The following is a 14918-nucleotide window of genomic DNA, read 5'->3' as shown; positions in this document are numbered from 1 at the left end:
ATTATCCTCATCCTCATCCTCTGAATGCTTAAAATCGGACAACCCTCCCTCCTTAATTCTCTCATTCTCTCATTCTCTCTTTTCTCCTTGTCTTCCAACCTCAATTGCACGCTAAAATTATCAAATTGATTCAATCCCCCTACTCTTATCACACAATCCATCCTCCAATTTTATATCACTATTACCTATCATACGCATTGAATCTTCTTCCTCCAAATCTGATAATCCATTACCTCTGCTCTCTCCACATTATCCAATTGATCCATTCTACTTTTTGATTTCGCATCACCATCACCAACCCCACAATTCTCACTAACCTCACTAACCTCAACCATAGCATTACCATTATTATTACAATTCACAATTCTATCATTACTAAATTCTAACAACTCCGACGAATCAAGCACATTCATAGCGAGCTCATCACTGCAATTTCTGTACAATTTCAATCCCCCTAGAACTGTACCGGAGGCTTTGCCTTCAATTACCGTCATGATTTGTATTTGTCCTACTTTTTCGCTGATAGTGAAATTATCTAAACCATTAGCAAAATCAGGTTCGGAAAAATTATTGAAGAGGGGGGCAAAATGCAGCATTTTTGTTGAGTCATAGAAGGCGATTTATCTCTTTAAATAGTTGCTTGACACATGTTGAGTTAACGGTATATATAAGTAACATCCGTTAACTATAGACAAATATTAATAGAGGAGACAAAAAATTTGGCAGAAATAATGGTTAGAAGTTACAGTATCATTTTTCAATTGACGAAGGACGAAATGAAAGTTTGCAAAATAATTAAAGGTTGGGGTGGGATTTTACTCTTTTTTTTTTTTTTCTTCTTTGTGGATAAGGCATGGTTTGAGCCTTTGAGGGCAAACGAGTTACTTAACTAATATTATGCAAGAGTACACTATTTAACTATGGTTAATTACTCTCTCAATTCTTTTAGGTTAATCAAAATTTTAGATAGGTATGTTTGAAAAATTGTTATTAAATTTTATATTAGACAAAAATGATTGATGCCAAGAGCTCAAGGTGTGTCAAGCTAAGTTTAAGTTACCATGATATTATGGGTACACCGTACACAAAAAATTAGTTATCATTCAATCACTATATATATAAATATGTATTTGGTTCACAAAAAAATATATGTATTTGACATTTTATTTTATTTTTTATCATACTGTTTTAAATAAATTTGATTATTGATTTATTTTAAGTTTAATTATTTTGATGACTGATTATTTAATTAAAAAATATATAAATTAATATAATACTGATTTCATTACTTTACATGATGTATTTTAAAATTAACCTGGTCTTGGTTGAATTTGAACGGGAAAGGACGCCATTCTTGATTTTTATAACTTTGTTTACAGTTTATGAAGGAAAATGGTGGTTGGTAACACTCATAAGTCATAACCAAGAAAACGTACCAAGCGAATCCTCCACCTTAATTATTGCCGATTAATTTAGTATAAGCTTATTTTTGTCGTTGTCTTTTGTCACGGTATGAAAAATCATCTTCACGACTAATGAGTCTTCCAAAATTAAACGAAAAGCATTGCTAGCTAGAGACTCAAATTGCATTTCATAAACTAAGTTTATATTAAAATTAGACATTAAAATAAACTATTAATATAAAATATACATTAAAATATAAAATATATGTTCATAAAAAAATACAAAATATATGTTAAAAATAAATTAAACAACACATATATTTATACACAAAATATATAATTAATTTTAATGTATAAATAATATTTTTATTAATAATAAAAATAATAAAATTAAAAAAAATTTTAAGCATCACATTCTCCTATACAGTAAAGGGAGATATTAAAAAAAGTAAAAATCGCAAAGCAAGAAGAATAAAACGACTGAGGTTGATTTCTCTTAAAGAACATGTGGGCTATTGCAAATAAATGAAATAATAGAATATGTAATATCCGCATGTTACACGAGTCACGGTTTCTAGAATAGCCAAGGAGGCTGCAAGAGTTTGGTCTAGCTAGTGGTCACTACATATGTCTTACAATAAATGTATTTGGGTTCAAATTTAGTTAGGACAAGTAGAGATGAAAGTATGAAACCTTTAAATATTAAGTATATAAGTGTGGTGTGAGTAAATTTGTAATGTTTAGAAATAGAAGTTGTCTAATCCATTTAAAATAAAATAGCCAAGAAGTAACGATATTTGTACATGGAAAATTATAAATAACTAAATAAGGATGTATCATAACAGAGTACATAAACCATCTTATTAACCCTAAATAAAGTTGTTTTGTTAATTGAAATGGCCCTGTTATACTCAATTCTCTTCTTACTTACTGGATTACTTCTAAATAGTTTGTACTTTGATGGATCCGATCATATTTTATTATAGAAACACCTCTTATTTGTTAATCTAATTTTTATAATATATTAAATTCATTTAATTTTAATATTTATCTAATATAAATTCAGGCCAGTAGGCCACTATCCAACCCAAATAAATTTTATTTCTGGTATTAAAATAAAAGTAATTAATAAAAAGCTTTTTGATGTATTATTTACACAACTATTCAATAAAAAAATCTTTATATAGTAATTAATTAAAGATTATAGCATATAATGAATGTGTGTTATTTTGAATAAAGAAAGGTGTAAATATAATTTCTTTGGTCATACGTCACTAACATCACTTTATTTTCTTAATTGAAGTTTGTTTTTATGATGTTAATATATTTGACAAGAGCGCTTAAGTTGATAAGTTGATAAAGGAGAGTTTATAATTAAGTGCAAATAAAGTTGATTTTTGATGAGGCATTTAATGGAAGGAGAAGCGTTGAACTTGATAATGGTATGGACAACAGCAGCAGCAACAGTATGCTACTGCCGTACGATCGGAAACTTCATCCCAAAGGGAGGGTCTTCAAGATTCGCCGCTATATTCCCCGCCATAGTGATCCTCCTCCTCCTCCCTCTCCGAGTCACCTCCGTCCACCTCGGCGGCCCCACCGCCTTCATCCTCTGCTGGCTCACCACCTTCAAGCTCCTCCTCTTCTCCTTCGGAAAAGGTCCCCTCCACCACCTCCTCCCCCTCCGCCAGTTCGTCCCCCTCTCCCTCTTCCCTATCAAATTACAAAACTACCCTCCTGAAATTCAAAGACCATCCCTCAACTACGCTTTCCCCACAGCGATTGTGGTGTTAGCCACTCTCATCCCTCTCTATACTGCCAAACAGAGTCTTCATCCAAAGTTCGTGTTGTTCTTGTACAGTCTCCACATGTACATTGGTCTCGAGTTCATCTTCTTCGTCTTCTCCTTCTTCACACGGAAGTTTCTCGGTGTTCAGCTGGAGCCGCAGTTCGACCAGCCTTACTTGTCCACGTCGTTGCAGGATTTCTGGGGGAGAAGGTGGAACATCGTGGTCCACAAAGTCTTGCAGCCCACGGTGTACCAGCCCGTCGTGACTGCCGCCACCCGTCTCCTTGGAACGAGGTGGGCGCCGCTCCCCGCGATACTCGCCACTTTTGCGGTGTCTGCCGCCATGCACGAGCTCGTGTTCTATTACATCAAGCGTGAGAGGCGCGGCGCGTGGGAACCGTGGGAGCCTTCCTGGGATGCCATTTGTTTCTTTATGCTTCACGGGACTTGTTTGGCTTTTGAGGTTCATTTCTTCCTAAAAAATAATAATAATTTATCTGTCTATATTCTTTATTGATTTGATATTATTATATTCATAAAGGTATACGTGTAAAAAATTGATAAAATATTGGCAGTTTAGAATTTCTGTTTTTCTAAACTCGTTCTGGTTGATTATGTTACTTACAGGTGGCAGTGAAGAAGTGGCTGAGGGCCAGGGGGAGCAAGTGGCGTCTGCCGGGAGTGGTGTCGTGGATTTTGACAGTGGCGTTTGTGTACGAGACAGCGTTGCGGCTGTTTTTTCCGGCGCTGGCAAGGTGCCGGGTTTATGAAAAGGCCATGGGAGAGCTGAATGCGGTAGTGGAGTTTGGGAAGGAAGTTTATGGCGTTTTGAGGTTTGCTTGTTTTCACGTGACTAGAAATGTAGAATGAGATTTGGGAGAACCCTTGAGTTCCTACTCAGTACATTTGTTTGATTGGAAAATCGAGCGTATTTTGGACATGCAGTTGAGGATCTGCATAGATTTTATTGAATTTATCGGAGGAATCATTTTAGATCCTTCAATTCGTTGTCTCTAATTTTAGATTTTGTTCAAGACATTTGTTAAAAAATTCACAAATGCAATAAAACCTTTTTTTTTTTTGTTAGTTTTTTTACTGTTTTATCAATAAATGTCCTGAAAATACAATTTAAAAATCAAAAGATAAAAACTTTGGTGATGTATTCTCGCTGACACAATGCACACACAATCAGGCTGCTACTTAACATATCCTTATGCTGACACTCAAAGTTGATGACTCATGACAGAGTTAGTAAAAAATTAAAAACAACATCCCACTTTAATAAGATCATGCAAGTATTTATCCAAATCAAATGTCCATGGCAATCCATAGATGATAGCGTTGACAAATATGAGTATTGTGCAAACCAAGACAGATTTGTGCTGCCAGAGACTTTATGAGAGCAAGTGCGAGTTTAATATCAGTATCAGGCAACCCTCTCCAAATGAATGCATCCCCACTTTTCGATGCCCTCATATGGATCTTAAATTCAGTCTTACCTTAAACTGTTTCCCCAAATTTATATACTAGCTTCTGAAACTGGTATATAGATAGATACCTAAAAGAATAACTTGGTAACTCTGGTTAATATGGAGGCAAAGAAGAATGCAATGGGGGTCCAAGTAGAAGCGGTGTTGGTGATAATGGTAGTGGTTATGGCTTCCCCTGCACTGAGTTGCATGCCGTCAGATGGTATGGGGTGCAAGGACTGCATAGTGAACCAGATGAGAAGTTCATGTCCCTCATGCACCCCAATCCTGCACTGCATGGCTCGGTGCTTGTGGGGTGGGGGTTCAAGGCCCGATTGCATCAGCAAGTGCGACTGCAACAAAGGCGGCTACCCTACACTCTCTGACTGCAAGAGATGCATGTTCAAGTGCAAATGCAACTGCCTCAATTAGCACCACCATCAACTCTACTACTCCACACCTAATCACCCACACTACTAGATCTAAAGGTACTATAACATGTGAGAAAATAAAAGTTTCTACTTCACCCTTAAATCGGAACAGTGGCAAATCCAATAGTTGAAGGATGCTGTACTTTGTGAACTATAACATCATATATTGTGTATTAATTTCATCAAATGCTATCTTAGTAGTATTTTAACAGATCTATACATGCTATTCATTTCACCATATAACACTTGCTAATTAAAGCACATATCTATAGAGACTAAAATATTCATACACAAGCAACAAAGTAACTTATACATGTTGAAGGGGGCAATTGAAATCAGGGTTCACGAAGGAACCTTTGAAGGCAGCGGAACCCTAAATATTGGGCGCAGAACTTATCCATATCATCGCCACCTCTCTCCCTGCAAACACTCTCTTCCATGTCTTCAATCACCTGGTCCCAATTCCTCACCAAAACGTCGTCGTAACTGTTCCACCAACCCCATTCATCGAACTTGCACTCGGACACGGAGTCCAGGATCTCCTGGAGGCTCACGATCCGGCGTGTTATCTTCCGGCGAGCTTCCCTGACCGTTGGATCGAATCCGGGGACGGAATCGAGAGTGAGGAGGAGGGACATGAGGGACTCGTTGATAGCGAGCTTCTGAAGTGGGTTGGTGCGGACAGCGTCCACGGTTTCTTGCCTCTGGATGAGGCGCTGGAGGCGGTCGGCCTCGGAATTGACGGTGGAGATCTTGCGGTAGAGGGTGCGGATGCGGTGGGCGCGGAAGGCGGATTGGATGGTAAGGGCGGGGTTGGAGATTTTGGATTCGGGAGGGGCAGAATGGTCATTATGGTGGGAAACGGCGGTGGTGGATCTGGAAGAATGGTTCATTGGAGTGAGTGCTTGAGAGTCAGGGATTGCAGACAGCAACAGTCGCAGAGAGAAAGTTTGTAGGTGACTGTTTCTGTGTGCGCAAAAGAGTGAGAAGGAAAATTATTAAAAAAAAAAAAACAAATATTTTATTTTACTTTAAGTATATCACTAAATAGTCTCTATGTCATATTGGTCATTCCGTAATATTTTTTAGAATTTATTTGTTTAAATAAAAATAATTAATTTAATTAAAATAAAAATTTATATATTTAATTTTCATAAAATTTAAGAACTTTAATATAATAAATATTTTTTAAAGGCAAAACTGATATAAAATATTTTAAAAGCTTATTTGGATGTATGCTTATTTTTTAATTTTAGTTTAGAGGATGGGGGTTTGACTGTTTTTTTTTTTTTCTCTTTTCTTTTTTTTGGGTTCATAACACTCACACGCATATTATATGGATTCATAGACCAACGGTCATGCCACTTGAACAAGCCTTGCAGTGCTGACTGCTGACTGTTGGTTCTTGATTGAATGGTGTTAGCGCGTAAATGCTTTAATTCTCATGCTCCTTTTTCACTTTTTAAAGGCAATGGGCTTCGTTTATTTTCCTCATGCGTAAAGGGCTCATGGCTCTGCGGTCTCAAGTCTTTGCTCTTTAGTGAGGTTTCAGACTCAGTTTCAGGCTATGGTTAGTGGTTTCGGGATTATCTGAAATCGGATGTGGATTGGGTTTGATTACGAGGCCCAAACGTTCAAAGGGTGGGTCTTCGATTTGTCCTGAGAGCCGCCGTTCGAATTATGTGTTTGAAAAGGTAGGAGGTGGTACCTACAAGACACTCTGATGCCTAAGTTAGCAAGTTTAAGTATATTGGAACTTAAGTATACCTGTAGATCTTGTTGGAATAAATTAATTTAAATAATCCAGATCATCCATATTGAATCATCAAAAATATATATCATACTCGAATGCGGAAGCGTACCTGAATTCATAAACATAAATCATACGACCGGAAGAGTTTGGATCTTGTGGTTTTTTCGATCTTCCTCAGCCAAAACCTTCTGTATTTCTAGGAGGCTGAACTGCAACTCTTTTGATGGGGAAAGAGTAACAAAGGCGGCTTTGGCATATTGGGGACCAAAACCCTGTAGGCCTATTTATATTTGAGCATGGCACCCATTAAACCCTTAAGCTCAAATAAAATAGTATCTAAAGCCCAGAAGATAATATATCTAAGATCCAAAAAGATAATTATCTAAGGAACAAAAATAATATCTGGTTTTATTCTCATTTAATTCCAAATCAAAAGTAATAATGACTTATTCAATTTAGCATTTATAACAATAAAGGAGATCATCATTATATAAGTTATTTAATTTGAAATAGCATAATTTGTGATTATAATTAATATATGTATTGCCCACAAATAAGTTAGGAAATCAAATAATTTCCTAACAATCTCCCACTTGGGCTATACATATATTATTTCTTGACATAATCACATCTTTATAAACTTTATGCGCACATCTGAATGCTATTTCTTTCATTACTTTAACAATCTGGTCCGTCTCATACATTAGATATGGAACTACCGCAGCTTTGATCACATTAAATGTCGTGACTAAACTACGCCAATCACCATCCTAATATACTCAACGACATAGATCAAATTTGGATGAGTAATATGGAAATTACATGCCAAGTGATCTCATGCATGTCTATTTTCAGCTGGTCTAACTTTATTGAGATCAAACACAATACAAATATTGCAAAATGAACATTTCACATAACATAAAATAAACCATCAACTTAATTCTGCAGAAAAATAACTCAATATCTGTCATAGAACATATAGCATAAACTCTCACTAAACCAAGGCATCACAAATATTGACACCCATCCGAGCAGTGTGCTCATGAAAAACTTTAGGGGTCAATCCCTTGGTAATGAGTCTGCTAGCATATACTCTGTTCCTATATGTCCTATGAAAATCTGTTTTTCTTAAACTTTCTCCTTGACAACTAAGAACTTGATGTCTGTATGCTTCGATTTTGTCAAGCTCTTATTGTTATTGGAGTATAGTACTGCTGACTTATTGTCACAAAATATCTTTAATGGCCTTTCAATGTCATCTACTATATGAAGCTTAGTGACAAAGTTTCGCAACCATATGTCATGAAATCGGAATCAGAGTACCTAATGATCTCCAAATTTTCTGATCTCCGATAAATAAGCATGTAATCCTTTGTTCTCTTTAAACAACGTATTACGCGTTTAACAGCTATCCAGTGATCCATATCTGGATTGCTCAAGTATCTACCCAACACTTCCACTATAAATGATATATCGGGATGTATGTAGACTTGAACATACATTAAATTCCCTAGTGTTGATGCATAAGGTTTATCATGCATTGTTGTCTTCTTAAGAACATTTTGGGGCATTGCTTGAGACTAAACTTGTCTCCTTTAACTACGGGTGTGTCCATTGGTCTATAACTTTCTATGACATATCTACTTAAAATGTTTTCGATATAGTTCTTTTGTGACAATCCAAGAATACCTTGAGAGCGATCTCTTAGTATCTCGATTCCTAATACAAAAGAGGCATCACCAAAATCTTTCATTTTGAATTTGTTCGATAGAAATTTCTTAATTTCATGCAACAAACCTATATCGTTAATGGCAAATAGAATGTCATCAATAGATAAGACCAAACAGATGTATTTACTCCCACTGAACTTGCGGTATACACACTCATCTATGATATTTACCTCAAAACCATGAGGTAATGACTTGACGAACATGTGATACCATTGACGGGAAGCTTGTTTGAGACCATAGATGGATTTTCTCCTTTCTCTATTGGATCTCCTTAATGACACTTCTTGAGGTTGTTGAGCTTGCTGTATGGATTGGGATTGAGGAGGATTCTCATTATTTTCCTTTACTGTAGCAGTATCTTGAGCAACAACAATATTCTCATTGTTCTCTTGTACTGTAACTGGATCTGCAGTAGGATTCTCATTATGCTCTTGTATTATAACTGTATCTTGAACAATAATAGGTACAAAGACCTAATCATTGTCAGTTACAGAATCCTCATCAAAAGCAACATTCCTAATATTTTCTTTCCCCCCAAACTCAACATTCTCAAGAAATCTCGCATTTTCCGTCTCAAAAATAGGCCTTGATGCAGGATTGTAAAACTTGTACCACCGTGAACGCTCAGCGTAACTAACAAAGTAGCAACTAATTGTCCTTGAGTCCAATTTTCTTTCATGCGGCCTATAAGGTCGCGCCTCAGCTGGACATCCCCAAATATGCAAATGCTTTATACTGGGCCTTTTCCCAGTCCAAATTTCATATGGGATTTTGTTAACTGCTTTGATTGGCACCCTATTAAGGATGTACACTGCGGTCTTTAAGGCTTCTCCCCAGAGTGATTCAGGCAAGGAAGAATGACTAATCATACTTCTCACCATGTCTTTAAGAGTTCGGTTCCTTCGCTCTGCAACACCATTCATGCTAGGTTTGCCTGGCATGGTGTATTGGGGAACAATACCACACTCCTCTAGAAAAAGAGCAAAAGGCTCGGGACGTTGCTCACCTGTACCATCATATCTTCCGTAGTATTCACCACCACGATCAGATTTGACAGCTTTAATTTTCTTTCCAAGTTGAAGTTCAACTTCAGCTTTGAAAGACTTGAAAACATCCAAGGCTTGGGACTTTTAATGAATTAAATATAGATATCCATAACGAGAGTAATCGTCTATGAACGTAATAAAGTACCGTTGTCCATTCTAAGAGACAGTAGGGAATGAGCCACATATATCGGTATGTATCAGTTCTAAGACATCTTTAGCTCTCTCTGCACCTAATTTCCTTTCGTTTGTCCTTTTCCCCTTTATGCACTCAATGCAGACTTCAAAGTCCGCCAAATTTAGGGGTCCAAAAATTCCATCCGACACGAGCCTCTGAATTCTCTGTTTAGAGATGTGACCCAGGCGTTTGTGCCATAATGATGTCGAATTCTCATTTAGTTTTTGTTTTGTACCCGTTTGCAGTATTTCATTATTATAGGAATTTAAGTCAAGGCTATATAGATTATCCACCAAATGACCAGAGTGAATATTATTCGAATTATAGAAGAGACTGACTTTATTGTCTCCGAACGAACAAAATAACCTGATTTGTCCAAACAAGAAACAGAAACCAAATTCCATCTAAATGACGGTACATAAAATGTCTCTAATAAATCCAAGTAAAATCCACTCGTGGAACATAATCTAAAGGTTCCTATAGCTTCGACTGCAACTATATTGCCGTCTGCCACATAGATGTATCTTTCAGCATCATTTGGTGGTCGGCTCCACAGGCAACCCTGCATAGTAACACTTACATGAGTAGTAACAGCAGAATCTACCCACCAAGTATCAACAGGTGCATAACTTAAACTAGCCTCAGAACAAACGAAAGTAAGAATTATACCCTTCTTTACACGCCATGTGGCATATTTGGTACAATCATTCTTCATGTGTCCCACCTTCTTACAGAAGAAACAAGTTGAAACTTGATCTTGTTTCTTAGCTTTATCTGCTTAGAAGGCACATCCGGAGTAGTATCACGCTTTTTTTTATACTGAGAAGATGAAGTCATGTGAGCACTTTCAGTCTTATCTTGCTGCAGCCTCTCTTCTTCTTGCACACAGTGAGATATAAGCTCATTTAAGGACCAAGTGTCCTTAAGAGTGTTATAACTCACTTTGAATTGCCCAAAGTGTGCAGGAAGGGAAATCAAAATGAAATGCACGAGTAAATCTTCAGACAACTCTAACTTTAGTGCTTTCAATTTTGAAGCAAGATGAGACATTTCCATAATGTACTCCCTTATGTTCCCTTTACCTTTATACCTCATGGAGACAAGTTTGCTCGAAAGGCTACTTGCCTCCGCCTTTTCATTCTTAGTAAAGAATTTTTCAACATCCTTTAGGAACTGTTTGGCATCTTTATCCTCAGTAATTGAGCCCCAAAACGCCTCAGGAATTGAGCGTTTCATGATCATAATGCTCATTCGATTGGATCTCTCCCACTTCTCTATTTTAACCTCATTGAAGTTTTCCGGAGTGGAAGTGGGTTTCTCCTCTCGAAGAGCTATATCTAGATCCATACAACCGAGGACAATCTCCACGGTATCTTTCCAAACTTTAAAGTTTGAACCATTCAGCATAGGAATACTGCTAATTTGCGCAGAAACATTGGTAGCTAAAGCCATAGTTTCTGGATTAGAACAAAAGAACATGCAGTAAATATTAGTTAATTAATGGGTAAAAATCTATATTGAGATATCTAGCACAACATTAATTTTCAATCTTTGGATAGAAAAATTAACTGTAAGTGATACTCTCATTGCAGTAATCAAATATTGTCAAAATTCCTGTCACACATTAAGCCTTTCTTTGGACCGACTTAATGCGCACATGGAAACTTAAACTTCACAACCTATTTATTACCGCATATATTTTCTATTAATTGGCCAAACAATAACCTTCCTTTGGGCCGATTATTGACCGCATAATTAATAGAAAATAAACAAAAGTGTGCAATGCTTATTATTTGGCCAAATAATAAACTTCCTTTGGGCCGATTATTGTTTGTATAAATAATAAACATTACTTTATTCTTAATTAGTTATACCCAGACACGTATTTACTATCAATATGTGTATGTAATTCGGCCAAATATAGACCTTCCTTTGGGCTGACCAATATTGGCATGAATTACATATCATCTTATTCCTAATGTTTTGAATAAATTAATTTTCACAACAGAGACTACTTTGGCAGCATAATGTTCAATCAATTTATTTTAAAACCAAATCTTTATAAAAGATGGGTATGATAATCTGAATTGTTACTAGTTTTCTTATGTAACAATCATAGAGTAAAGTATCGTTTTTGTCCCTAACGTTTGGGGTAAGTCCTATTTGTGTCCCTAACGTTTAAATCGTCCTATTTGTATCCCTAACGTTTATAAAAGTGATTCAATGTTATCCTACTATCAATTATACTAACAAATCGGATTATATTTTTCAATTATTCTCACTTGGATGTGTTCGATTTTAATATTATACCCACTATTTGTGTTTAGATTCAATTATCTCCCTAGAAAAGTGAATTATGTAAATGTTGTAGGAATTAGTTTCAACTTTTGATGAGCTATTTTTCTGAGTGGATCATCGATTCTATCCCAGATATTTGTATTCTAACTTCAAGAAGAGATTTTTAAAACTCAAACTAAAGCGTTCATGATATATAATTGACGGCAGGATAACATCGAATCACTTTTACAAACGTTAGGGATACAAATAGGACGATTTAAACGTTAGAGACACAAATAGAATTTATCCCAAACGTTGGAGACAAAAACGATACTTTACTCTTATTATTATTATTATTATTATTATTATTATTATTATTATTATTATTATTATTATGTACACATAACTTGGCCAAATATAAATCTCTTTTTAGATCAATTAATATTTGCATAAGTGACATATACATATTAATCCTTATATCCTAAGAGGATAACCCATTACTTTTATACCAAATTAATGGCACATATAATTAAATTGAAGACAATTATAATTTAATAAATACAAAATACATATATTCGATTAATATATCAATTGTCATGCTTGATGTAACAGGATCAAAATTTATAAAATTTTCTTGAGAACCTCGTGATATATATAAATTCACAGTATTGCGTCAATTTCAGAAGGACAACAAGAATCAAGGATTTCATATAATTGAATGATAATTATAATAATAATACGATCGAATGATTCTTCTCATATATACTAGCGGCTCAACAGGCACTATCGTGCCTGTTCAGCCGCTTTTCTATTTTTTTAAAAAAATTAATTTTTTTTTGGTAATATATTATTCACCCTTTAAATTTATTAAATAAATATTTTTTATATTATTTTAATATTGACGTAATCTTATTTATATCATATTTTTTTTACCATAAAATTACTATAAAAAGTTTTAAAATGTTAAATTATAAAAGCACACCTAAAGAGGTAAGAAAAAACATAGTTAAAAAAATAATGATAATAATATTATCCTGATTTAAAAAGAGTATATATAAACGAAAATAAATGTTAGTTATTTATAAAAGATAATTTTACTTAAATATCATGGATTTTTATATTTGTTTTTATTTTTTATAAGTGGTATGCTAAAATATAGATTTGAATCTGGATAGGCCTTTATTTCTCTATAAATAATGAAAAAATTAATTAAAGAAATGAGAATGCTTATTTTTTTTATTTTTAAATATCAAACTATAAGAATAATTAATAAATAAAATAGGAGAATATGGTAATTAATGATAACTGTTTCGATTGTTTTGGGTTATAGTGATAGAAGTAAAATAAAAAAAATAATTGGACACCAAACTCTTATATCTCTTTTAATTTATCAAGTAACTAATGAAATAAAATATTACTATTTACAATATAAATTAAATTAAAAAATATTTAATCCGTAACATTATAGTAGGAGAAAATAGTTATTAAGACAAAAATTAAAATTGTCAATGATACAATAGCAAAGTTATAATTCAATCATGTGAAAAAAAAATCGAATCTAAATTTATTAGGTATTAAATAAAATAAACTAAAATATTATTTGCACTATAAATTAAATAAAAAATACCAATACTTTTAGAATTTAAAAAATTATATTTTTAAAAATAAATAAATAAATATTTTATAAAACACCTACTATTGTAAGTGAGAGTAATTGTACATAGTTTACATGACTCACTTCAAAATTTTAGTATCCAAATTTAAGTTTTAATATTATCTTTTACTAGCGGCTCAACAGGCACTAACGTGCCTGTTCAGCCGCTTTTCTATTGTTTTTAAGAAATTAATTTTATTTCTTTATTAATACTAGCGGCTCAACAGGCACTTACGTGCCTGTTCAGCCGCTTTTCTATTGTTTTTAAGAAATTAATTTTATTTTTCTGTTAATATATTATTTACTTCTCAAATTTATTAGATAAATATTTTTTTATTTTAATATTGACGTGATCTTATTTAAAGAGGTAATATAAAATCGTCATAGTTTAAAGTTTTAGGTAATATATGAGGTGAAATATTCGATAGAGTAAATTTTTATTCTCAACTATTCTAAAATATACAAAAAGTATTTTCAGAATGATAATGCTTCTATTTTATTTCTTTAAAAATTTTGACTGTCGTCTATTAATTTATAATATTTTTAATTTAATTTTTTAAATTTATTATGACAAAATAACGATATGATGAAGTTTTTGTCCGCTAAAATTGCAAAAATATTTTAAAAATTAGTTTATTCATTGTACTTTATTTTGTTTTTTTTTTTGTGTTTATGTTATATTCTCATACATTATTAAATTTTAATTTGATAATTTTTTTTATCATCAAGGACTTATTATTTAGTTACTGTAATTTAATTAAGATTTATTTTTCATCACTAAATGATGTTATGTGTATTACAGTTATTGCCATTAAATAATATTAAATAATATTTGTAGTAGCATTTTTTTAGTTTGTACTTAGATTAGGTATTCAATAAAAATTTGTCCGGTAACTCATAAAAATATATACAATGTTATCTATATTTTTAATTTGAGGATTTTTAGTTTAGTTACCTATTGACTTATAATATTTAATATAGTATTTTGATATTTTTTAAAAAATTAGAACACATTGTGCCATGACCAAATTTTACTATCTATTAAATTTTTAATTGGTAAAGATTCTATAATAAAAAGGATACAATACATTAATAAATACATGAGATAAAATAAGACATATTTTTGTACTATTTTACAATAATTGTTATTTTGTGTTTAAGGTAGATCTTTTCTAATTTTACTATTTAATT

The 14918-nt window shown here is 33.4% G+C and overlaps 2 protein-coding genes across 2 annotated transcripts; one reads left to right on the top strand and one right to left on the bottom strand.

The window, feature by feature from the left end:
- Window positions 1–827: 827 nt before the first annotated feature.
- On the top strand, window positions 828–5303 carry LOC112741284 (probable long-chain-alcohol O-fatty-acyltransferase 5). The gene is made up of 2 exons (XM_025790203.3): window positions 828–3655; window positions 3820–5303. The coding sequence occupies exons 1-2, from the start codon at window positions 2804–2806 to the stop codon at window positions 4060–4062; spliced, it is 1095 nt and encodes a 364-aa protein (XP_025645988.1). The 5' UTR covers window positions 828–2803; the 3' UTR covers window positions 4063–5303.
- LOC112741285 (BAG family molecular chaperone regulator 5, mitochondrial) lies at window positions 5236–6119 on the bottom strand. The gene has a single exon (XM_025790204.3). It carries the CDS (start codon window positions 5983–5985, stop codon window positions 5428–5430), a length of 558 nt encoding a protein of 185 aa, XP_025645989.1. The 5' UTR covers window positions 5986–6119; the 3' UTR covers window positions 5236–5427.
- Between the last annotated feature and the right edge of the window lie 8799 nt (window positions 6120–14918).

The sequence above is a fragment of the Arachis hypogaea genome, chromosome 14 (genome assembly GCF_003086295.3).
Source record: "Arachis hypogaea cultivar Tifrunner chromosome 14, arahy.Tifrunner.gnm2.J5K5, whole genome shotgun sequence".
Taxonomy (NCBI): Eukaryota; Viridiplantae; Streptophyta; class Magnoliopsida; order Fabales; family Fabaceae; genus Arachis; species Arachis hypogaea.
The sequence above is the reverse complement of the archived record's forward strand: the minus strand, read 5'-3'. Positions and strand labels throughout refer to the sequence as shown.